Below are 24,312 nucleotides of genomic sequence, written 5' to 3'. Positions count from 1 at the left end.
CCCTGGTATTCACTCAGAAGTGCACACTTAACCACTTGCATGAAGAGCACTAGAATCAAAGAATCAGAGGCCCCGCGGTTCAGAATGCTCAGAGCACTCAAGCCTGTGTTAGCGGTGCGAGTTCTCCACAACAGAACAGGCATTATTTTCTTCTTTTTCAGTCGCGTACTCTCCCCTTTCTTCTTCATTTCTGGTATTTGCTTGCTCCCTTTGTATCTGTCTGTCTCTCTACGCCGCTCACACTCCACAATTAACGTCAGGGCTTCCATGCAACGAGGGAGGAAAGGCCCGGCTCTCTCATTACGCATGCCGAAGGTTTTAACAAAGCAGTACGCTTTGATTTCCATCCGACGTAATTGTTACCAGATGCAGTTTGAGTATCTCGTCTCTCTCCTCTCTTTACAGTGGCGGCTTTGGACGGCGGCCAGAGGGGGAGTGAGTGGATCGCTAGTCAAAACCTAATCTCATTAGAGAGAGAGCTTTATGCCGCCTTGTATCTCTTTGTACACCGACTCCCCCAACACGCACATAGACACACACTGCTGCGGTGCTCCGGCATGACAGGGGGTCACACTGTCCCTGCTTGTTTAGACTGCAGGGAAGGAGGTGGAGAGAGGCAGCATGTCTCCGAATCTAGAAATATGTTTTTTATGAGAGGATGCCGCAAAGGATCAAACGAACCGCGGTGATTGGAAACAAATGTTGAGGATTGTGAATGTTTCTCGGGGGGATGTACATCATTTTTAATCAGTGGTCAGGTCTCCATGAAGCTGACCTCTCTTAGTTGCTTTTTTGGTGTTTTGTTACAGACACTTTTAGGGATTGTAGGTTATTTTTGGTGATTTCTTTACAGCAAGAGCACATTGTGTTATGTTACTTTACGAAAATGATGTTAAAAACGGCATTTCTGAAAGATTTTTCCTTTCTCTGAACCATATCCTCTATGTCCTTGTCTAACACAGTAACCAATGGCAGCAGCCACTCCCCAACAGCGCTTAACGGAGCTCCATCTCCTCCAAACGGCTACAGTAATGGTCCCAGCTCATCCTCCTCATCCTCTCTGGCTAACCAGCAGCTGCCGCCGGCCTGCGGTGCCCGACAGCTCAGCAAGCTCAAGCGCTTCCTCACAACCCTACAGCAGTTTGGGAACGACATCTCACCTGAAATTGGCGAACGAGTCCGCACACTAGTTCTGGGACTGGTGGTGAGTAGCTACCGTGTAAATGAGCTGTACAGGGGTCAAGGGGCCCCGAAAGTAACTCGGTTAGGAGGATATTTGAGAATGATTCTTAGCATTTGTTCAGAATTCCTGAAGGAGCAGATGGAAGAGACTTAGCGAATCAGAAAAGTTTCAGTGCTGCTGTTTTAGACATGAGGGCTTAAATTACTTATTGCTGATAATGACAATGAATATTTTCAGTTTTTATGTGAAATAAGTGCAATAATACAAACTGTATAGATTCACATCCATCATCAGTTTCCAACAGTTACATTAAAGATACAGACAACTTTTATTTAAACTAAAATATAGCATAAAAATCAGTGATAAGGATCAGAGTCTTTATCCTTACACCAAACTGATGTTATCACTGAGGTTGTGCAGGTGTCTGACAACCTGCCATGACTCAGCCAGTCGCATATTAAAGCCATATTTATTTATTTAGCTAATAAGTGGATGTAATTGCAATCAAATGATGATTCCATCATTAAGAGGATGCACAAATTGAAGCATAATCACACTTCTAACCCAAATTAAGATCCGGCAAATACGGGGAATAAAACGGCGGATGATATTCAACATCTAATTTAGAATTTTCCTGAATTTATTAATACCATGTATAAACAGCGTGGATGAAAAGATCGACACTGCTGAGGCTTTTGAAATGTGAAGTTGCAACATTTGGAAAAGCGTTTTCTTCCACTCCAAATGTCTGATGCTCCAAAATATAAATCAAGCCTGCAAGCATAAAAATTCATTTATCCAACAGAGATTTGATAAGACAGATGTGTTCTCCCATTTTAGCTGACACTGTTATATCAAGGCTGCATCACCGAGAAGCATTTGGTTTTAAAATACATGTGCAAATCTGAAGATTTACCACACGTCTGCGTGATCTGAGAAGATTTGAGCTTAACGAGCAGGGGAATACAGAAATAGTGATTGAATGTTGTGCAGAAAAGGAGGAGGAGGAGGAGGCGGAGGAGATGGAGGGAGGAATTTTTTTAATTAGCCACATAGAGCATAACCTCCTTTTGGCTTCACTATGTTTATTTTTCTCACCGTCTGCATATGCACATGCCTCTCCTGTGTCCTTTTGGCTCGCACACCTCCCCGCCATATCTCTGTCTTCCTCTCTCGCTCGCTGTCTCCCTGTCCCTCCCCTGCCTTATTGAAAAGAGTGACACCGTTAATTAGCTAGTTGTGTGCTGGGGAGAGGGAGAGAGGGAGACTCGGGAGGTTTCACTAGCTGTCAAGAACAGCCCCTACGCAATCTGGGCGAACAGATGTAAGACTGAATGTAACAAAATTCAGGTCTGGGAAATAACACTGAGAGTGTGGAGAGGAAAAATAATATCTGCTGCCTTTTTTTTTTTATGTTCTCTGTCTCGCTTGATTTTTTTCCCCTCCTTGTTTGTTTGTTTTTTTCTGTTCTATAGCAGATTCCTCTGCCATGTGCATCTCTTCGCTCTTCCTCTGCATCTTGGGAGCATTTCATGTTGAAAATTAAAAATAGCGTCACCGCTGCCTCGCCTGCCATTAATGTTACTTGCAGAAAAACCAAAGATAGACTTTATCTGGGTTTGCAGTCTTACAGAAAACACACAAATATACAACCCTCCTCTCTTTTATTCTCTCCATATTTGCCTTGTCCACCCCACGCTGGTCACCTTGGTCTTATCTGGTGTGTGAAAAGAGGCAGACAGTTGCTGGGTTGGCACCGATGGAGAGGAAACACAGGAGCCGAGCATTATGGCAGCACAGTGATGGGCCTATGTACCGTGTTGATAAGGATGCATGGCATGCGCACGTACACAGAAGAGAGGTTTGGTGCGAACATCCAAATGAATGTCCAAGTGATGGGAACAAAGAAAAGCCAATTAAGAGGCAAAAATACGTCCCCTGTGACAGTATAGGAGGCTTCACAACATCCAAAACAAAACTGCAAGATACGTATTGTTTTGATTGGCATGAATTCGGCAGCGCTGTTCATAAATTAACCTATTTTTATTCAAGTCACAGATGTCTAAAATGTAGATAAGGGGCATTGTTTTGCAGTTTTTTACTCACAAGCAGACCTGTGCTAATGTGCGTAGATAAACAGATAATTTAAAAAGGCCACTAATGTCACTTTCCAAAAACATTTCTTTTCAGATAGCGCATTTCTTCCTCATGCAGCGTATTTTGTGATGACTCCTGTGTGCACGTTTGTTTTGTTAATTGAAGTAGATGTGTCTGTTTTTTTTTCTCTCTCCCTCTCTGTGGCTCTTTTCACTGTGGCCTGCCCATATGCTTCCTATTACAAAACCCAAAACACTCACTCCAGGCCAGGATATAGCTTAGCTTCCAATAAGTAATATTATCACTTAATGCCTTCCACATGGACTCATGTGTTTTCTTTCTGTCTCCCTCTCTCCGCTCCAGAATTCCACGCTAACCATCGAAGAATTTCACTCCAAGCTCCAAGAAGCCACCAACTTCCCTCTGCGACCTTTTGTCATCCCCTTTCTGAAGGTAGATATTTGAATATACGATTACTACAAAGGAGCTGCTGCTGCCTGTTGGTCTGATCTGGAAAGCATTTTGCCGACCCGGATCCAGATGTGCATGCTTATGTTCATATTTATCCCCATTTTCTGCCCTATTTTTGGACTCTCTCTGCAGCTTTATCGCTCTTCTGCATCTCTCCGTAACTTGTCTCTCGCTTGGTTCTCACTTGGTTTCTCTGCTGTTAACAAGATACTGTCACATCATCAGCTTTTTTCCTGCTTGCGCTCAATCCGTCTGCTTCTCTTCCCTCCAAAATAAACAGTGCATAAGTCATTTCCATCTAATATTACTCACCCATAGCTAGAGACTTTGAGTTCTATTTTTTCTGTGCAATATTTAAACTGAAAACATTTTTTTTAAAGAAACAAGCTGAACATGTGCTGGAACAGAACACAATGAGTGTGGTTTTACCCCGAGGACAACGTCCCCTTTCTTGTGCTCTTTTCCAGCCTCCTCCTCCATTTTTCTCTTCGGCTTGTTTTGTCATTGATTCTTCATCCCACCACAAGCTACATTATAAGCAAGTCTTTGACATTTTCAGCCATTAGCACGGTGTATTACTAAAGAAAAGGGTCTCTCTCGCCAGCATCTAGCCGTGCCCTTGCCTCAGCCCATTTGTCACCGGTCGCCTTGTTTCAGTCACAACAGCAAACCTCCAGTCTCTGTTCCAGTGTGGCAGATAAAAATGAAGAAAGATGGTGGATTGTTTTGTAGCTACAAGTGGAGCAGCAGCCAGTTATGTGCATTTTTGTGTCAGATAGGAGCGCATTCTGAATGTCTGCAGGTGAGACGGGTGGCAAATGGCAAATGCTTTGGCAGTCAAAGATGACGAATGAGGCTCGGCTTTATATTGAGGGATGAACTGTGCAGCAGCAGTTCAGATCATGTTATGGGGTCGAGGTGAAGCTGAGATCAATATCAGTGCGGTGCTGAACGATGGAGAGCAGGGACGGGCATAACATTTAACACAGGGCTCATTTGTTTCTATTACACACCTCTGCAAAGGCTGTTGTTTGTTCTCACTTTTCAGCTCTTCTTCTTTTCCCCTTTTATGACTGTCTGTTGGTATCTCTCACACACACACAGTCAGATTCATCTCACTTTACACTGTGCACGACTGCATTTGCAGATGTGTGCATGTGTAAACTGACATTCACAAGCCTATATTATCCACCGAGGTCTAGGCGTGGTTATGGGCACCAGAAGTTGGTCCCACTAGAATCAACATTAGTCGCTGTTAATGGTACAAATAGAGTCTCTGTGTCCTCTCCTTCCCCTCTCAGCTCCCTTATCCTTACATTTTCTTCCTCCTTCTTTATCGTCATTCACCTTGTCATTTGTTCTCCCTCTGTCCTCCTGCCTTTCAATTCTCTGTTTATCTACTGTTCTCCATCCATCCATCCTCCAATCCCTTTTCCTCTCTTCGCCAGATGGTTAGTGTATCACTGGGATGGCTGTGGAATCAAAGATGCAACTCTTTTTTTTTTTCTCCCCCACCATCGCTCCTTCTCTGCTCCTCTCTCTCTCCCCAGTCTAATTTTAGTGTCTTCCCACTGCGGGGCCTTTAATGCCAGCTACCATATGGTAGCAGAGAGCAGTTGGAGGTGCGGGGGAGCTTTTATAGGTGCGTCGAAGCACAGCTGCAACAATGCACGTCAGGGCTCGGGGTTTTTCATTACGCTAATGTTATACCGAGTTCAACCCCTCCACCCCGCCTTTTTTCAAACCCACTCAACTTATTTTCCCTTTTTCTTAATACTAAACCATAAATTGGTTGGGACTCTTTACTGGAAGGAGGCAATCATAAACCACACAATGCCTGTGACGTGATGTGTTGGCAGGACGCCCTCCACATGAGACTTACATGCTAACAATGTTTTCTCTGTTTTCAAGTTGAAGTTGTTCTTTCAAAGTTTGCTCTTGTCTCTGCTGCCAAGTGTTTTACTTGTCATGCTTAAGTGAGAGTGCGACTGTGAGACAGAGGAATAAACACATTTAGCTGTGAAAGAGAGACAGGCAGAGAGAGAGTCGTGATGGGAAATAATTAAAATAGGACAATATAGACATGCAAATACTAAGTCACTGTTCTCCCCAGTAGTGAATTACACAGACAGAGCGTTGATGAAGTGCAGAATATCCTGAACGTGGCATATTCTGGATTGTTTTTTGGCGCCGTTTGACAAAATGACAAATCCAGTATTTGAACAATAAATCATCCCGGGCAGATTTTAGCTGTGGCTGCTGAACACTACTTAAAAATTTTCCCTTTTTTTTTTTTGCCCAAGTGCAGATGTTGGTTAATGTAACTACACGAAAGCAGATCGCCACACTTTATCATATGAAAAATGATCCGGTCTCTTCAGTGGTCGGCATTTCTTGACTCAGACTTTTTGTTAATGCATCCCACATCTCTCCGGCAATTAGGATGACCTCTAATTAATATAAGATGAGTTCACCGAGGTCAAAGCAATCTATTTTATGCTCTCTCTCTCTTTTTTTTTCCAGAGGGTAATTACGATCATAAACTATTAACGGACCATTAACTCGGGCAGGTAAAGCGAAGGCCAGCGCTTGGCATTTCTTTTAGTACAGCCAATTACTGGAGAGAGATTTTCAAATGATTATAACATTAATACCTCAAAACAAGCCCTAGTTGGGTTCTGCATCCCGTGTTATTTTCGTTTGCGATTTATAACGATGAGAATAAGTGGAAGCAAATTTGTTCGCTAATGTAGGACAAGAGAGAAAAAAGACTGAGGAAGTGACTAAAAGCCTATAAGCACGGAGACGATTATGAAAGTGGACAAAAGGGGGAAAAAAACAACAAGAGACTTTGAGAGAGATTATGTTTTTGAGGACAAAACAAAGATTAGCCGACCTGAAACTTACAAAGATGGCCCCTCCAAAGGCTCCTGTGATGTACGTTGCCAAAATGGGCCCCACTCTCATTCTGAGCCTGCCTGACGCAACACTTTCATCTTCTTGCTTCAAAATACACCCCATCAGATGTCTTTGAAGTCGACGCTCGCATACCTGCATGGCCCTGTACCTCCACACAAGAAAGCAGACCCCCTTGTTACAGTATGTCAAAGAGATTGAAAATAGCTGCTGTTCTTTTCTTAAAAATGTATGCGTCATAGAGGAACTTTACGGGTGTTAATGCAGTCTGGGTCACAGAAAGCAGCGGTGCTTCAGTAGTAATGAGCAAAAAAGGGTGTGATGACATGGAAGGGATGGGTCTCTTGTTACCTCAAATCACTGTTTTTGGAATGGAAAGTCTTTTATTATCACGTCACATCTGTATGTGTGGGCCCTGTTCTTCTTGAGGATAGAAATGTTTCATGTATTACGACTGTGTGTGTTCTGTGTGAGTTTTAGACTGAATTCATTTTTGTTACACCATAAAGCATTGAAAACCTTTTATAGTTTGCTCAAAGCCATGAGTACATTTTTGTAAAAAATATGATGTTTCCACTTCAAGATAAACTTCATTTCAGTGTAGACACCTGGCAGATTATTGACCAACTGAAAACGGAAACCCTTAGAAAGAGCACTGACTGCTATTTTTTAACATTTTTGAAAGGCAAATGCATTATTCATCTTCTTATCTCTCTTGCCAGCACCCAGCAGACAACTTTCAGTCTTGCAGTGCAGATTTCATTCAGTTGTGTTTCTTCCTTTAGGCCAACCTGCCGCTGCTTCAGAGGGAGCTGCTGCACTGTGCCAGACTGGCCAAGCAGAACCCGGCTCAGTACCTGGCCCAACACGAGCAGCTCCTCCTGGACACCAGCACCACCTCCCCGGTGGACTCCTCCGAGCTCCTGCTGGACGTCAACGAGAACGGCAAGAGAAGGACGCCGGACAGGTGAGAGGATCAGAATATCAGAGCAGTGCTTGGTGATTTTAGCTTTACGGCGGCCACAATGCAGAATTGATTAAATTTCCGTCTTCACGCATTAAAGAGGCTTTTTTTCCCCTCCTATATTATTTGATCTCATGCATAAATCCCTTCGAGGCTGCCTGCATCCCCATGAGCCCTTACGTTATTCCACAGAGCTGAGCCAATGCAAGGCAATAGTGTGATGTGTAAATGTATGTATGGGAAGTGTCTGTCGGTGTGCCGCCGGGCCCGATGATGTGCTCTGCTGGACATCTCAGCTCCTGGCTCCTGCTCTTAATGGACCAGAACTGAGGAAAGGAAGGGATGGAAAAGTAGACCTGGCTACACCCAGACACTCACAAACACATCGCAAAAATAGAAAAGAGATAGAAGATGTGCCATAATAATCTGAAACCCAAAACCTGTTGGTGAGGTGGAAATGGTTATTTTAAAAAAATCAACAAAATTACACCAGTAACTGTAGAATCAGAGAAAACTGTCAGATCTTCAACTTTCTGACAGTCATCGAACCAAACATGTGGGACTTCCAGTTCTGTTCGGGAAATTAATCAAATCTAAGCTTCAAATCGTAATATTTCATCAAAATCCGCATGTCCCTTTTAAAAAAATCAGCCCAAAATAAACAATTTGCAGCAACCAGATTCTAAAAAAATGAAATAATTCCACAGTTCTTGGCACAAAAATGAAATCCTTGGTGTCTCAGCTGCATCTAACTAAATTTAAGGACTTTTCAACATAACTGGATTGAACTGTGTTTGAACAGAGCTGATAGGAAACAATCATAGAAACTAAATCAAAATGTTGGTGGTAAAATATTTATATTTATATGTTTGAGCCACCTTTTATTTCCAGTATTGGTAGCATCTGGATACACTTGGAAAATTGGTGTATATGTTAGTTTTATAGTAAAATAAATATTATAAGAATCCAGCTTTTTAGTTATACTGCATTTTGAGTTCTCTCTACTTCCAGTCAATGCTGTGCTTTTTCTATAGAGGTGTGGGAGCCTGTAATTTTAGCGTTTACTGAATCTTAATTTGGGTTAGAGTTGGGTTGGCACTTGAAAAATGAGCTCACAGTGAGTAAGAATGTGAGCAAAAAACACACAGAAATTACAGTTTAAAGAAACTGTGGATGGATCAGTGAATGTGTGTCAATCCTTCCACTTCGCATGAGTCGGATACCGAAGTTACACTGAATTTTGTGCTTAATTGAGTGTTTGTCTGTGTGTGTGTGTCTCTCAGCATCAGTCCAATGATGACTCAGTGTTCTTTGCTCAAATGGACAAGCGCTGAGATGCTCCATTCAAGAAAACACAGCACTGTACAAACCTGTATTCTGCTCTCCAACAGTCTCCTAACAAAGCAGAAGTAATAGAAACAAGCACAAAATCCATCCTGACCAATGGTGTGTGTACGTGCTCGTTTGCAGGCCAATTAAAAGAAATCCAGGTGATAGAGCTGCAATATGAATAAAACATAGACTTCTGTCCCTTTTCAGAGAGATTTTAGTGATTGGAATAATAACCGAGGCTAACAACTAGTAGATATGCAGAAATACAAACATTCTTAAGCATTTCTAACTTCCACTGGGCAGAACTTTGTGAACATCTGTGTTTTGTTGTGCGTTTGTGCCCGAGCTACCAGCACAATGTATGCATTGTCTTTTGAAATAAAGTCCCCAGGGGTCTGAAATTTTTTAATACGGGCAGGGGAAAGGAAAATGTACATTTTATATTTGCTGAGGGACAAAAATGCTGAATGTGACATTAATAATTCTCACCTCTCTTTTCCCCCAACAGTGGGATAGGCAGACTTTTTCTGTAATACCTGCATATTTGCAGGCCGTCTGGTGCATAAGGGAGCGAGCTTAGGGGGAAAAGGTGTGTGTGTAAATGTAAGAGGGAATATATGGAGAGAGAAAAAAAAAAGCAAGTGGGCATCTGTATTCAGTGAGAAAATGCAGTCTCTTTGTGTGAATGTGTGTGTGCATGATTCCCTATCCAGTGTGAAAGTGTGAGCGTGCTTCATGTGAGTGCATCTGTGTGTGTGTGTGTGTGTGTGCGTGTGTGTCTGGGGAGATGGGCTGATAACACATACAGATGAGGCTCCAGCACCAATATGGCTGGCTAAGCACCTCTGCTTTCTGCTTACCTCTGCTCTGCATTCCCACTTATTGGAGCCTCTGTCAGAATATTGGAATTTGAATGGGAATCCTTAATTACAGACAGCGATGCCCTATCAGTGCAATCTGATTAATACCACGGCCTGCAGAAACCACAGCAGAAAGATCATACATGGGAAAGAACAGATATTGTGTAGTGTGTAGTGTACACTGTAAGTTCCCTAACAAAACCCAATATTTACATATATAGCAGCTGAGAGTGCAAAATTACTGGTACCTATACTACAATGGCTTGCACAGTAAATTTTGTATAATTCAGCGTATTTTTGGAATATTAATTTTATCAGTGGCAAACAGCATAGTCGCACTGTTACTATTTCTCTGAGTCTGTCTTTTGACCAAAATTCACTTAATAATTGATCAATTTGCATCAGTTTCACTGCTTTTTATCCATCCACTCTGAAAAACTAAAATGTAAATTGCAACCCCTGAGAAACTAAAGATTTTTTACATTTTTCATATGAATTAGGATGAATTTTGAATTTGTCGAACACTGAAGTAGAGCAGAACGAAGAATAAATAATCAAAACATGCATTTTATTAAGATTTGATCAAATATTTTTCAGAAATTTCAGAAATACACGAGTCCTTCCTCAGTGGAAGAGAAAAACTTCTCATTCATTATCTATCTGGAATTTCTATCCGAATATTTCTCATTATAAGATGGTGTTTATTCACTGTGTCATTAGCATAGTTACCATGTATATGTGTGTGTGTTTATCTTGACAAAGTCCAAACAGAAGGCTGTGCCATTCAGTACATGTTCATTTTTTGTGTGACAAAACAAATGTCAGGGCTTTGGTTCGTGCATCGCTTAATTGTGTGTCCACATCAGCGCGTCGCGTGGCTGGCTGTGAACGTGCGTGTGCATTTGTATACACTAGTGCCTGTAGATATAAACATTGTTGCAGCAGCAAGGCTGGGGAGATAAGAGTGGGGTGGAGGGAGCGGTGGAGGTGGATGGATGAGTCGAGGGAGACGGGGAGATGGACGGATGGAAGGAAAGAGCATATGGAGAGCTGTGGATGAGCATTAGGAGCCCATAAAAACAGCTCATTAAGAAGTTCAATCTGTTCATCGGAGAGAGAGATGGGAGAGAAGAAGGGAGAGAGAGAGGGGGGGGGGAGGAAACCGGAGGATAGTGGGGGAGGTTGGCAAGTTTTAACTGTGAACTGACAAAACCGAGAACACACGCACATGAGCATACAGGCACACAAAACACACCTGGCCACATTAATCTTCAGAAGCAGGGAAACAAAAATCCACCTGATCCCCTGGAAACTACTTGTGAGAGTGTGAGTATGGATATGTTTGTCGGGAGAGCTTCAGTTGTGTATGAATGGACATGATTTCAAAGAAGGAATTCCAAGATGATTCCAAGAAAAACAGTCTTTATATTAGGTCGGACAACACAATGAGGTGGCCATTATGCTCATGATTCCACTTTGACTTTTATATGACAAAACTGTAACGAGCAAATTCTGTGTCACTCATTTTTAGGTGCGATATTAACAACCTGAGATTTGTACCTTTGTCTTCTGCTTTCCTTTTCTTCTGATCCATTGTGCCTCAAGAGGTCTTTTGTTGTACAATATGTACTAGATAGACTGGTAACAGCAGCTAGACTTTATTTAATTTCATTCACTGTCTTGAAATCTCGTTTTACTTGGAAAAACTGAAAAATTTTAACAAAGAAGCAAACAACTATCTAAATGCTACTAGTGCAACGTCACTTGTTTCCGATTTTGAGCAAAAAGAAAGTAATTCTATGTTAAATAGAGATAAATAGATTCTATTTATTTATCTAGATGAGACTGTTAATCAACTTTAACCCTCCTGTTGTCCTCATTTACGGCCACCAAAATATATCGTTTCCTTGTCTCAAAAAATCCAAGAATCCAGCAAAAAAGTTCCCCAAATTTCTGAAAATTTGCAAGACCTTCAGGAAGAAAATTCCAATAATTCCTTAAAAGTTTCCTTTAAAACTTTTATTTAAAAAAATCCCCCAAATGTGGCAAGAAAATTCTTGTATTTTCCAAAAATGAGTGAAAATCTTCAAAAAAAAATCCTAAAAATATCTAAAATGTTTACATATATATCAGTAAAACTTCTAATATTTTCTTTAAGAGCATTCACATAAAAATCAACCAAAATCCAGCGAATTTCGCTGGATTTTGGTTGATTTTTTTTGTGAATGTTCTTAAGAAACATTTTGACCTGGAGCACAACACGAGGGTTAACAGAAAATAGATTGTGTTCATTACTCACTATTCTTCTTTTCAAGCAGCAAAGTGAATATTAGAAATTCAGCTGAAGGTTTGTAAAGGTTTTTTTTTCTGAACAAACTGTCTAAACGTCTGCGTCTCACTCTCAGAACCAAAGAGAACGGCTTCGAGCGAGATGGTTCCCTGCATCCCGACGTCCACCCCAGCAAACGGCCCTGCACCATAAGCCCCGCCCAGCGTTTCAGCCCGTCCAATGGGCTCTCCTACCAGCCCAACGGCCTGCCTCACCCGGGCCCTCTCCCCCCGCAGCACTACAGGCTAGACGACATGGCCATCGCCCATCACTACCGGGACACCTACAGACACCCTGCCTCCAACCATCGGGAGATCCGGGAGAGAGCCAGGCCCATCGGTGAGGATGTGGGGAGGATGTTGTGGGTACACGAGCATGTGTGTGTCTCCAAGAGAAAACTGAATACATTTTTCATACAGTTACATCCATTATATACCACCAAGATTAGTAATTAGAACAATAAGAATCATCAGTCATTGCTGGTAGGTTTCTTTGACCACAAAAACCATCCTGCTGCCTCAGAGAGCAGAGACTGAAGCCGAGGCCGCTGGAGCCTGATGTCTGAAATAAGTTATGCGCTGTGAGATGTATGAGAGCTCCATAGAGGCACAATGTGTATTAGACACATTTTTCTGCACGGGCCGAGCCTTGATGAAGCCGTAATGACGACTTTGGCTCTGTTCTAAATATAGCAGAGACATTTACTATGTCTCGCCCTGTGATGGATGTTTACTGGACTAGAAGCTCAGTCATTTGAGTCCTGCCCTCGGGGTGGCAGAGAGATATGGAGAGAGAAAATGGATGGAGGGTGAGTGGGACCAAATAAAAGACAGATGAAAACGGAGTGATGGAACACCGATCGATCCGCGGTGTCATACTGACCTGCTCTTTGTTTATCTCTCTATCTGTCCACTTATTTGTCTATCTGTCTGTCCGTCCGTGTGTTTGTCTTTCTGTCTTACAGGTATGCACACGGGGACCAGGCAGGAGGAAGTGATCGACCACCGGCTGACCGACAGAGAATGGGCTGAGGAGTGGAAGCACCTTGACCATGTAAGAAAAGTAATAACATTTTTTTATTACTCTACAGTTTCTGTCTCTGTAAGTCACAGAGATTGTTATCATTTCATATTAAGATTGCTGTCTAACACATTGTGCTGTAAATATTCCTAAGATATATTGCAAGAAAATGTTTTCAAATATGTCGAGTGAAACAGTCAGTGTTTTTCTGTACTTGTATGTGCATGCTTGCATGTAAATGTGTTTCCAAGCATACAGTGAAAATACAAGTTGTCAACTGCATGTTTACCCTTAATTTTGTTAATTTAGTCTCTTTAAAGCTGCTGTCTGCAATTTCCCACAGGTTGAAACTATTTGAAATAATAATAATAATGGATTAGATTTATATAGCACTTACTCATTCACTCACACATTCTCACTCTGGTGGTGGTAAGTTATATTTGTAGCTACAGCTGCCCTGGGGTAGACTGACGGAAGCGTGGCTGCCAATCCACCAACATTCACATACCAGTGTGAGAGCAGCACATGGCTAGGACAGAGCGGGAATTGAACCGCCAACCCTTGGATCACTGGACGACTCTACCACCTGAGCACAGCCGCCCCCAACCAGTGATACCACCAAACATCTAGTGTCACATTCCTGATGCTATTTCACCTCCTTTTTGTTAGTATGCACTGAAAATGTATCCAACCAGTCACATTATGTGAATGCAAATATATTATTAAGAGTAACACGTCACCGGGAGAGGTGCAACTTCACCAACCTAATCAACATTTCAACAGTGCAAATGTGTTTCAGAGCTGTACACCTTCTATTCCGCACCCACACTCCACCGCGCAGATGAATACAATAAAGACCTGCTAAAATAGCGCGGCAGATGTTAGCTTTAATTTAGAATCCCCACCGTCACAGCTACACCCTTGCTGAATTTAAATCAACCCATCCGTCCTGCCTATGTGTAAACTCAGCGCTGTGTCTGCTCCTTGTTGCTCCCAGCTGCTGAACTGCATCATGGACATGGTGGAGAAAACGAGGCGCTCGCTGACGGTACTGCGGCGGTGCCAGGAGGCCGACCGTGAGGAGCTCAACTACTGGATCCGACGATACAGTGATGCTGAGGAGCTGAAGAAGGGAGCTGCTAGCGGGCAGTCTAGGCAGCAGAGCCCCGCAGCACAGGAGAACGCAACATCAGGTGAGAAATCATACACATGTATTAGAGGTATTATTAGCTTGTATGTAACACCTGGTTTTCACAATTGAAGACGACTTGTCTTCTGTTCTCAGAGGAATTTCTGCTAACTTTATTCTTTTTTAATGGCTTTATATATTCAACACAACATCTGTGGCATCTAATTGTTTGAAACATTTACTCTACCTGTTTGCTCAGTCTATCTCCTACCACACGTTTAGGGTTTTAACTGATGTATACTGCTTTGCAATCTGACCCTTATTGAACTCTTTTAAATCTGAAGTTTTTACATCACTAATAAAGCAATCAGATCTAAAACTATTAGCTTTAACCCCTTGAACTCCAAGCAGTTTGTTGTTGTTTTCTCACATTCAATTTTTCACTTTTCAGTAGAGAGAACTCAATAATATCTTTGTGCAATCTTCAACAGTTATGCTGCCACAAATCATGAAGAAGAAAACATTACATTTCTTTATTTACTTTACAAAAAAATAAAAATAATGGAATAAACATGGACAACATTTTCCCAAATGTCCACAGTTGTTATCAACACTAAAAACTATGGTGACTCTACATCCTATAGATATTTTACTACTTACAATTTTGAGTTGTTTTCACACTTGTCTCCTCTATGTGGCGTGTAAACACAGCCTGCAGTTCACCTGAAAACTCTCTGAATTGATGCCATGTGACTGATTTCACGGTTGTGCCAAGAAGAGCAGAACTTTTTGTTCTTTGCTGAAGTTTGCTCATTTTTGAATGAGACATGTAGAATAAAGTGAATTTGAGAAAATGTCACAATTTGTATACTCTGTGATACTTTCTGTAACTTTGTTAAAGGACAGCATACCTTCAAACCCGCCAACAGGTTTGGGGGTTCAGGCACATAAAATCTTCTTACTTGGTTGGTTTTTATGCTACAGTACATGAAAGTGATGCTATTTCTCCATTTCTTTTAAGGTAGTTTTAGGGCTATTATTGAAGGGCTTCTACACCCCTTAGCTTGTATATAATAACACTATTCTATATCACATGGTAACTCTAAGTTATCATAATTATACCTATAGCTCGACTGTACTGTCTCCTTAAACCCTTTTATATCTCTCTAGTTTACTAGATGTGACAAAAATAATAAAAGATAAAAATGGATGCTTATCTTTATTTCTCAACTCTTTGGATGAAAACATCGTAGGAACCAAAAAGGCTCAGCTTCGTGCTGATTTCTTCAGCATTTCTTTTGCTCTATGTCTTGCCAAACGCTGGTTGATCTTTGGTTTCCATGGCTATGTGTTTGTGTCTCCCACAGAAATCCACAGAGAGCTGCTGCACCGGCCAGTGTCCGGCTACGTTCCTGAAGAGATCTGGAAGAAAGCCGGTGAGCAGCACTCTCTCTTTGTGTTTATCTCTCTGCAGTTTGTAGGACTTTTCATGGCATGAATAACAGCTTCGACTTGCAATGGACGTAAAAGTTAGTTTCCTGAAATATTGAACCAGGAAGGAAAAACGTACTGTTGGCCTTGTAAATTAGAATGAAAAGTCACAGCTACTCAGATCAGCTACGGCTTGAAATTTCAGAGGTGGTCAAAATATCATGAGCTGAAATATGAGGTAGTGGGTTTCATAGTGGGGGAGGTCTTTTACACCAAGATAACTCACAGCTGGAAGTGGATGAGAGGTGCTCCTTTAAACTTCATTCACCAGTGTAGTTTGAGTCTGCCTCTCTTACAAATCATGATACAGTGGGATGTGAAAAAATAAGAGTTTCACCACCACTCTCCAAATGTGATGTCAGCCTTACAACGGTTTTATTGCTGCAGTCATATAAGGGGCATAAGTAGCTTTTACAGCTGGTCCACTGGTTCTGCTGTTAAACGTCAGCTGCAAGATTCGGGATCTTTTTGCTTTTGGCGCTCTTGTTATCCCCATAACGACAGACGATTGCAGCTATTCTACTTAACAAAATTGTAGTGGGAAATTTGTAGTTGCAGTTAAGACCAAGTATTAAAAATAATTTATTGTTTTAACAACTTTAGCATGCACAAACAGCATTCTTTAAACTCGCGAGCGCAGCTGCAATCACCATTATCACTGTCCTGAAAAAAAAAATTGCACTGAGGGTTCAGTGCTAGAGGAATCCACTTTGTATTCACCATCAGAGATACAGTATATCTGTCTTTTAAACCCCTCGGAGAAAAGAAATTGTCCCCTTGCTTGACCAAGCATGATGTGTGAGATACTCAGAACAAGTAATATGCATTTAAATTGAATTGAGTATCACCATCGGGACTCTGCCTGCTCTCCAGTACTCTCTTTCCCCTCACCGGCTTTGATCGATCTTCCATCTAAGGCATTTGGTGTGTAATCACAATTCCATGCACAAGGCATATATCACAAGGCACCGGGGCAATTTCCATGACTTCGGGCAGCGCAGTAGGTTAAAGACAAAACCACCCTGATTTAAAAATTTTGCTCAATCACAATGGAAAGCAAGTCTCGCTGTCTTTTTAAAAGCAGGCATTCTGTCCTGATATTGAAAACAGATTTTACATTTGTAATACAAGAGTAATATGTACAAAGGAAATGAAGTAAAGTAAAGCATATTTATGGGGCCTAGAGCAGTATTTTTCTTTTGTCTGTAGAATAAATGGGGCCTGCTATTTTCCATTCGACCTGCCTTCTTCTCAGTATTTCCGTTATCCTTTTCACTTCAGCCGCTTATGCTCTGGCTGAAGAGAGGCTGATTTAAATGTGACCCAAGGAGGATTGCAAAATAGGATATTAACACAATGGAGTGCAGCCGTGAATACATCTGTTTGAAATGGGCAAAATGTTTACAGTTGGTGATAAATATTCAAGCACCTTGCACGGTGTCCTACCGGTTTCCCACTTCCCCGCACTGCATGGGCCTCTGGGATCACAATGGAAATGCATAATTTAAATATAAATTGCCTGATTTGCATACACAATTAGTCAAGTTACAGGCTTGATGGGAGCAAACAAAAAGCCCTCCTTTTGCTTTGACGTTCAGTAGGAATTCCACCGCTTAACACCCACATAGAAAGGTTATTCATTCCTCAAAACAAGAATAAAATAACACGTTGCTCCAGCTCAGAGGCACATTTTGAGAGTGATTACCTGGGATTAATTGGCTCGTGCTGCTGTCTTGAGGACATTTTTGTCCGATTCAAAGTAGAATATATAGTTTTTTCTGTTTGTGCATCTTCAAATGGGATTTCTCTGTGTTAAACCTTCACATACTGACTTATTAGAGCATTAAAACTGATTAAACATGACACAGTCCTTTATGTAAGATTCTCGTAATAGATGCATGTACACACAACTGATTAATTATGAATTTCTGAACGCCTGAATAGTTTAATGAGCTAAACAACTGTAGAGTCTTGAGGGAAAATATTCTATATTAACAACATTTGAGGTTTAGTTCATTTTTCAGAATAAAACACCAGCTCAGTAGCTACAGTCATTTTCTTAGCTGTACAAAATAATTCTCACCATCTTCAGAACTCTAAATTCTGTCAGATGTTGCGTCACATTTGTAGTTTATGTCTTCTAGATGTGTTAATGATTTAGCAGATGAAACTGTTTTGATTTGCACAATCTCGGATGCTATTATTGTCACATGAGACTTTCAGACAATGTGGGGTTCTTTTGCAAATGCATATCAAAATGTGTTCCTAACAAACTGTAGCTAACGTGGTTTCACGATAGAGAAACACCACTTTATGTCAGACATGATCACAATGTGAATCAGTTTTTTACTGCTAATTTGCCTCAGTTGTAAGAGATTTTTATGAACACAAATGTGATGTCCTAACCAGAGTAAAAGCATGACTGTTTATGACTGTTCTCATTGAAATCAAAGCGTCAACGGCAGGGTGATACAATGCGCCCTACATTGCAGGTGCGGGAGGCTTGACTTCCTCTGTGTCCACACTCTTTCCAGAAGAGGCGGTGAATGAGGTGAAGCGGCAGGCCATGTCAGAGCTGCAGAAAGCCGTGTCAGAGGCCGAGCGAAAGGCTCACGAGATGATCAGCAGCGAGCGGGCCAAGATGGAGCGCACGGTAGCCGAGGCCAAGCGTCAGGCGGCCGAGGATGCGCTGTCCATCATCAACCAGCAGGAGGACTCCAGCGAGGTAGCAACACGTCCTCCATCTATCAAAACACGCAATCAAACTGTCTGTGTCGTCTCTTATTTGGTAGTTTTGATATTGCATCTTTCTTTGTTGCCACTGTGACTATACTTTTGATGCCAGCTGTTCCAGTGACTTCAAAAATGACACAGATGATAGGATTCTCTTTTTCAAAGAAGCTTCTGTTGTATTTTATTACCATATTATTGTACGTTATCTTTAAAGAAAAATATTGCTGATTATTCGCAGCTTTAATTGAGCTATCTTCCCGTCATGAGATAGTGGGAGAGAGCGCAAAATAAAGTAAAATAAGGACAATCAAGCAGTCATTACCCGCTTTCCTCCTTCGTCTTTTTTTTTTTCCAACAGAATAGCTAGGATGTTTAGAGGCGTGTTCCCAATTCAGCCATGAGGAAATAAGGAAAGGAGCTTTCATTTGCTAATCATCATCGGAGACCTTGTCATTTAATCAGTTAAGTGAGAGGGAAATATGTCTCACATCTGACATTAATTGCAGCAGCGATGTTTATGAGACACAAGCGCCCCAGAGGAGAACTTTCAGAGGCTGTTTATAACTTTGTTCTTCTGTTTCCTGTGGATATGCAGCCGCCCTGACGTGCTCTCCCTGTGGTTTCCAAGATATATAAGAGGCCCTAAGTGTAATAAGAGATGGGTTTTTGATCTGTCTGTGGTCTGTTTTGAGCTTAAGTGCTAAATGTAAAAGCAGAGGCTTGTTTCATGATGTGCAGGCTGCTGCACCGATTTCTGCTGCTTATCTTCACATTGTATTTGCAAGTTCTGGGTTTGATGTGGCATCTTGTGGTCACAGACATGTAATTATTTTTCTGTGTCAAATAAGATAAGCAAGGCTCCTAATTAAAGTTTGAGTAGTCGGAAGTTCATCACCTCAGTTGCATCATTTTCTATCTGATTGTGAATTCCTCTGCAGTGAGATTTTTTTCTTTGCATTAGCTGACTTTGTGTCTATCTGTGTGTCAGAGCTGCTGGAACTGTGGCCGTAAAGCCAGCGAGACGTGCAGCGGCTGCAACACGGCGCGCTACTGCGGCTCCTTCTGCCAGCATAAGGACTGGGAGAAGCACCACCATGTCTGCGGTCAGACCCTGCAGGCCCAGCAGCAGCAGAGCAGCCAGCAGCAGGGAAGCGTCCCAGGTTCAGAGACCCCTGCCCCCATCAGCTCCTCCGCCTGCACCCCGAGCAGCGGAACCGGGAGTCCGGCTGCTACCCCGCCCGCTGCTACCCCTCGCTCATCCACCCCCAGCACCCCGTCCTCCTCCGCCCTGGATGGCACACAGCGCTAAGAGACTCACGCAGAGGTCGGAGGCCAAAAAAAAAGCCTCCCGGGTGTAACAGCAAGCCCTCAACCCGACAAACAGCACGACTGTCTACATTGCCTTGCAAAGATGCTAAGATAACGTGGCTAGCAGGAAGAGATGGCAATGCTTCTGTCTATCTTGCAGCGTAGTCATAGAAGGAGGAAGAGGAGGTCCATAATCAGGTCATATTGACTTGCCATGACTTTAAAGAAACACAAAGATATTCTTTGTTTTGAATGAATGAATTTAAATATTGACATCCTTTTATTGTTACACTTGCTATTCTTGTTGTCTGTTTGTCGTTGTACCTGTTGTTGTTAATGTTGTTGTCATTGTAGCTTATCTTATTTTCTCCTGTAAATACGAAGAGACTGATCAGAGATAGCCGTGAATTCAAGACAAGTATATCTGACCTCCCCTTTTTCAGTGTTTTTTTTTTTTTTTAAATTTTTCATCCTTGAATTACTGCTTATTTCCTTCCTGTACCTGGGACACGAGACTAGTCGACCTCAGACATTTTACCAAACAACATACCAAGGGAACATAACTAGCTAGCAGAACGACTGAAGTCATCAATACTCATTGTAAAGAAAGATATTGATCTAAATACCCTGAAAAGACACACAGACGGAAGAATAAACTAGTTTCCTGCGTGGAGAGGGGAGAGGGATGGACTGGATCTCTGGCCCACAGACCGCCATGAAACGGGCAGATGTGCAGCAGATTGCAAGCGGAGCCAGCTGTTCAACCAATGTTATTTCCCTCTCACTTGTAATAATATCCAGGTCAGTGGGCTGGGAAATACAAATCCGTCTCCCTGAAGGATGTAAAAGAAGGAATTCTTGGACAGGATGCAAAACTTTGCCCGCTGCACATGTGGAGATTGTACTGAATAAGGTTCGCACATGTATGCTTGGTGGGTCACGAAAGTCGTCATCCCACCGGCGAGACTGTCAGATCACCCGGACAGCAGCCGCCCAGAGCTGGAAACCTACAGTGTGGAGACTCGCCCCAGACACTCCCCTCTGTGTCTCAACTTTGAAAAAAAAAAAAAAACATTTTCATCTTTCTTCATGTTCTTATTCGTTTTCTGTAGATGTCATGGTGTTTAAGACTTCTGTCCTGTGGTGTCACCGATGGTTATTTATTGTATATGTGTTGGACAATTGTGACAATGCATAGTACTTCAACCGGTCACAACTCTAAAGTCCTTCATAACTCTCTCTCTCTCTCTCTCTCTCTCTCTCTCCCTCTCTCTCTCTAGCTGGTGCAAAAAGAGATAAAAAAAAAAGAAGTGTTATCTTTTTCCAAGCTGCTTTTCTATTCTGTGTGTAAGTGGTAGATTCTTTGTAGTTCTATAAGTTTTACTTCCCTTTGTCCTCAAGAAAAGACACAAGCTATATCTCAGAGCTGCTACTTGAGTCCGACCCAGATCTTTTCTGAGAACTAGCATGTTGCGCGGAATGCTAACCTAAATGTTTTGTACAAGGGACATACATAAATGTATTTGCACTGTCACAGAGGTTATTTCGGCATGCTTCTTTTCAGCATACTTGTGTTGTCCATATAGAGCCATAATCCATCAATTCATTTTGTATGTAGTATTAGCATTATCTGTTTTTACATTCTTTGGATTTGGGGGGAGATGGAAAAATGTAAAATCACCAAATTCATTTATTATTTTTTTTCTACTCAACATGCTAAGAAAAGCAGCCATAATGTCTTTTTTTCTGTTTGAATAGTTACAGACAGTGCATGCACATTACTGAACGTTTGTTAAATATTTGTTATTTTTTAGAAAAAAAATGAAAAGCAAACAAAAAAAGTACAAAATACGAAAAAAAAAATATTCTAACAAACTAACTTTCCAAATGCAGAGGTGTAGACTCCGATTGACAGCTTTAACACTGCAAAGCACCAGGTAACACACAGTATTAACACAAGAGTTAAACATAAAAAACACCAAAAACAGCCAAAGACTGACACCAAGGACCAAAATCCTGATTTTAAACAATTTCTGAAAAGAGGTTTGTCCACTCAAACATTCGGTTATTTATTTCTGCCGGTTTTTGTTCACAACGTGTGACAGAACATTAAGTTGTTTTTTTATTTAATCCTTTCTGTAAATCAGCAGCACTCATCTTGCATTGTGAAATGAGAAGGTGTGAACTGAACATAATGGAACTCACAGCAGTGTTACATTTTAACTGGAGCAATAATAACTAATGTGACATGAACACTGACAACTTTTTTGACGGAGGTTTTGAGACACCTTTTGATCTTGTTTGTGCATTTTCTCGTTACACAAATGTCAGATTAAGTGCCCATTTCAGCTTTAAGCAGTTAAGTTTGTGATTCCAAGAGATGAATGTGAGACTGGGCTTTCACTCCAACACCATTTGCAGTTTATTGTTTTTTTCTTTCATATTTATTTTCATCAAATGACGCCATATTTGGGATAATCAGTCGCAGCTTTCTTGTAAACCTTCAAATCAAACAAACCTCTCATTCGCAGTAAGAGAGCACTTATCCTGACACACACAAAGGCTCTTCACCCCAAACACCTTGGTGCTACACAGAAGCGCGTTACAAATTCTGACCTCAAGGAACAAGTGGAGGCCCGCAAAGGTTTCGGGGCAGTTCACTCCCTCTGTACTTCCTCATCTCTCCCTTCTTGTCTAAATAAAACACACACCTGCATTCTTGACTTTAAAGGGTTAAACAATCCAAAAAGGTGTCTGACACCCTTCGAGCGACTTCTCAGAAGCTGTGAAGAAACAGCCAAGCTGTTTTAACACTAGTGTATTTAAAGGTATACAACAAATGACATATGTGTTCATTATTATCAGGGCGAAATCTGGGTTTAGAAAAAAAACGAAGACAAACATTATCACTCAATGATTCTTTGAGAAGCTCTATTTTTTCTTTTTCTTTCTTCCCTCCTCTATGTGTGTTTTGCTACAAATTCCTCGGTAGCAAACAAGTCTCACTCTACCTCTTACAGCACGATAAGAGCATCAGTCGCGGCGCTGATACTGGTCTAGTCGAAACCAAATGGGCACAAGAGAACAGGAAAATAAAAAACCCAAAGTCGAAGCTCATACAGCTGCAAAACCATATCACTACTTGGTAACAATGCAGACCTCATAAGTAAATGAAACATAAATGAATAGAAATGAGAAAAAAAACCTGAAAAAAAAAACTTTTGTTATGTTCCTTTATGCCTGTGGCGTTTCTAGAGTACATCAAGAGTTTGAATTGTTTGAACAGATTTAAAAAATTGTGCTAATTTTAAAGAAAAGTGTTGTCGATTTCCTATTTCGATGATGCAAGCTAAGGTCACAGATAAGACATGTTTCTCTTGCTCTTTTTCCTCCCTCTTTCCCCTCCACCCTTCGCCCTTTTCTCCTCTCTCCTGTTGTGAAGACATGCCGAAGCGCTTGTCGACTTGTCAGCTGGGAGAGAAAGGCAAAGCTTGTAAAAAAAAAAAAAAGAAACACTAAAATAAAAAAACATTAAGGCTATGAATTTAGGCATGCCTGTTTTTCACAATAGGGGGAAATCTTATTGAAATTTCCTACTTATCAAGAAACATTGGGGGGGAAATGTGGGGGCCAACAGTGAACAGCGAAGGCTGTAGCATTAATCTGGGGGAATGAGTTGAACTTCAGGGGTGGGAGGGTTTTTCCGTTCTCTTGAGAAAAATTTATTGTGAAAAAAAGAGCTCAAATAATTTGAAGTTGTTGTGCAATACTTAATTGAGACATGAAAACCACAGGTTAGTGGTAGGCTGACACTAAGTGGTCTTTCCATCGCTTAGGGTCAGTGTCCTCTAGAGAGCTTTCCAGTCTACTATGTCAGAACTGTGGTTTCTTGTTGATTTTTTTTTCCTTTTTGTTTCTTATTTTTAATTCTTTTTTGGGCTGTAAACTATGGTCTGTCAGTCTGTGAAACTTTGCAGTATAATTCTGGTATTGTTGTTCTCTTTACGGTGTAATAAATATGTTAATTCCTGCCCAGAGACTTGAGACTCCTGTTCTTTCATTACTGCATTAGTGTTCAATATTAACAGTAATCTGGACAGCAGCACCAGAACTACTGAGTTGCTTGCTCCTGTGTTGACTACTGCTTCACCTGTTCCAAACCAGACTACTCCTGTGCTTGCCTCCTTCACCTCCACTCCTGACATTGGTTGTGCACTTACTTGTGCATAAAGTGAAAACTGACCCAACTGTGAAACCAGTACGCCAAGAATTCAGACGCCTGCCTTTTGCTGTATGGGCTTCTGTCTCAGCTGAACTGGATCACTCACTGAAAGCTGAAGTCATCAAGAGAATAGATGCATCACCGTGGGTTTCACCTATAGTAGTCACAGGATGCAAAACTGGTGGAATAAGAATGTGCGCAGAGCTCCGCGAACCAAACAAAGCGGTTGTTGCTGTTACCCACTACCTCATGTAGAT

General features: G+C 41.5%; 1 protein-coding gene across 5 annotated transcripts in view; it reads left to right on the top strand.

Moving 5' to 3' along the window:
• runx1t1 (RUNX1 partner transcriptional co-repressor 1) overlaps positions 1 to 23,872 on the top strand; it is a 68,076-nt gene extending 44,204 nt beyond the window's left edge. For 2 of the 5 annotated variants that reach the window (XM_051955448.1, XM_022197817.2), the window contains exons 3-11: positions 963 to 1,204; positions 3,644 to 3,733; positions 7,453 to 7,634; positions 12,229 to 12,491; positions 13,117 to 13,214; positions 14,170 to 14,365; positions 15,669 to 15,737; positions 18,285 to 18,517; positions 19,514 to 23,872. In XM_051955448.1, the coding sequence (XP_051811408.1) occupies positions 963 to 1,204; positions 3,644 to 3,733; positions 7,453 to 7,634; positions 12,229 to 12,491; positions 13,117 to 13,214; positions 14,170 to 14,365; positions 15,669 to 15,737; positions 18,285 to 18,517; positions 19,514 to 19,834 (1,694 nt within the window). In that variant the 3' untranslated portion in view covers positions 19,835 to 23,872. The remainder of the gene's footprint in view (positions 1 to 962; positions 1,205 to 3,643; positions 3,734 to 7,452; positions 7,635 to 12,228; positions 12,492 to 13,116; positions 13,215 to 14,169; positions 14,366 to 15,668; positions 15,738 to 18,284; positions 18,518 to 19,513) is intronic. The other 3 variants (XM_051955450.1, XM_051955451.1, XM_051955449.1) reach the window with 3 other exon arrangements.
• The last annotated feature ends 440 nt before the right edge of the window (positions 23,873 to 24,312 follow it).

The sequence above is a fragment of the Acanthochromis polyacanthus genome, chromosome 11 (assembly GCF_021347895.1).
Source record: "Acanthochromis polyacanthus isolate Apoly-LR-REF ecotype Palm Island chromosome 11, KAUST_Apoly_ChrSc, whole genome shotgun sequence".
Classification (NCBI taxonomy): Eukaryota; Metazoa; Chordata; class Actinopteri; family Pomacentridae; genus Acanthochromis; species Acanthochromis polyacanthus.
Note: the sequence above shows the minus strand (reverse complement) of the source record. Positions and strands in the feature narration are given on the sequence as shown.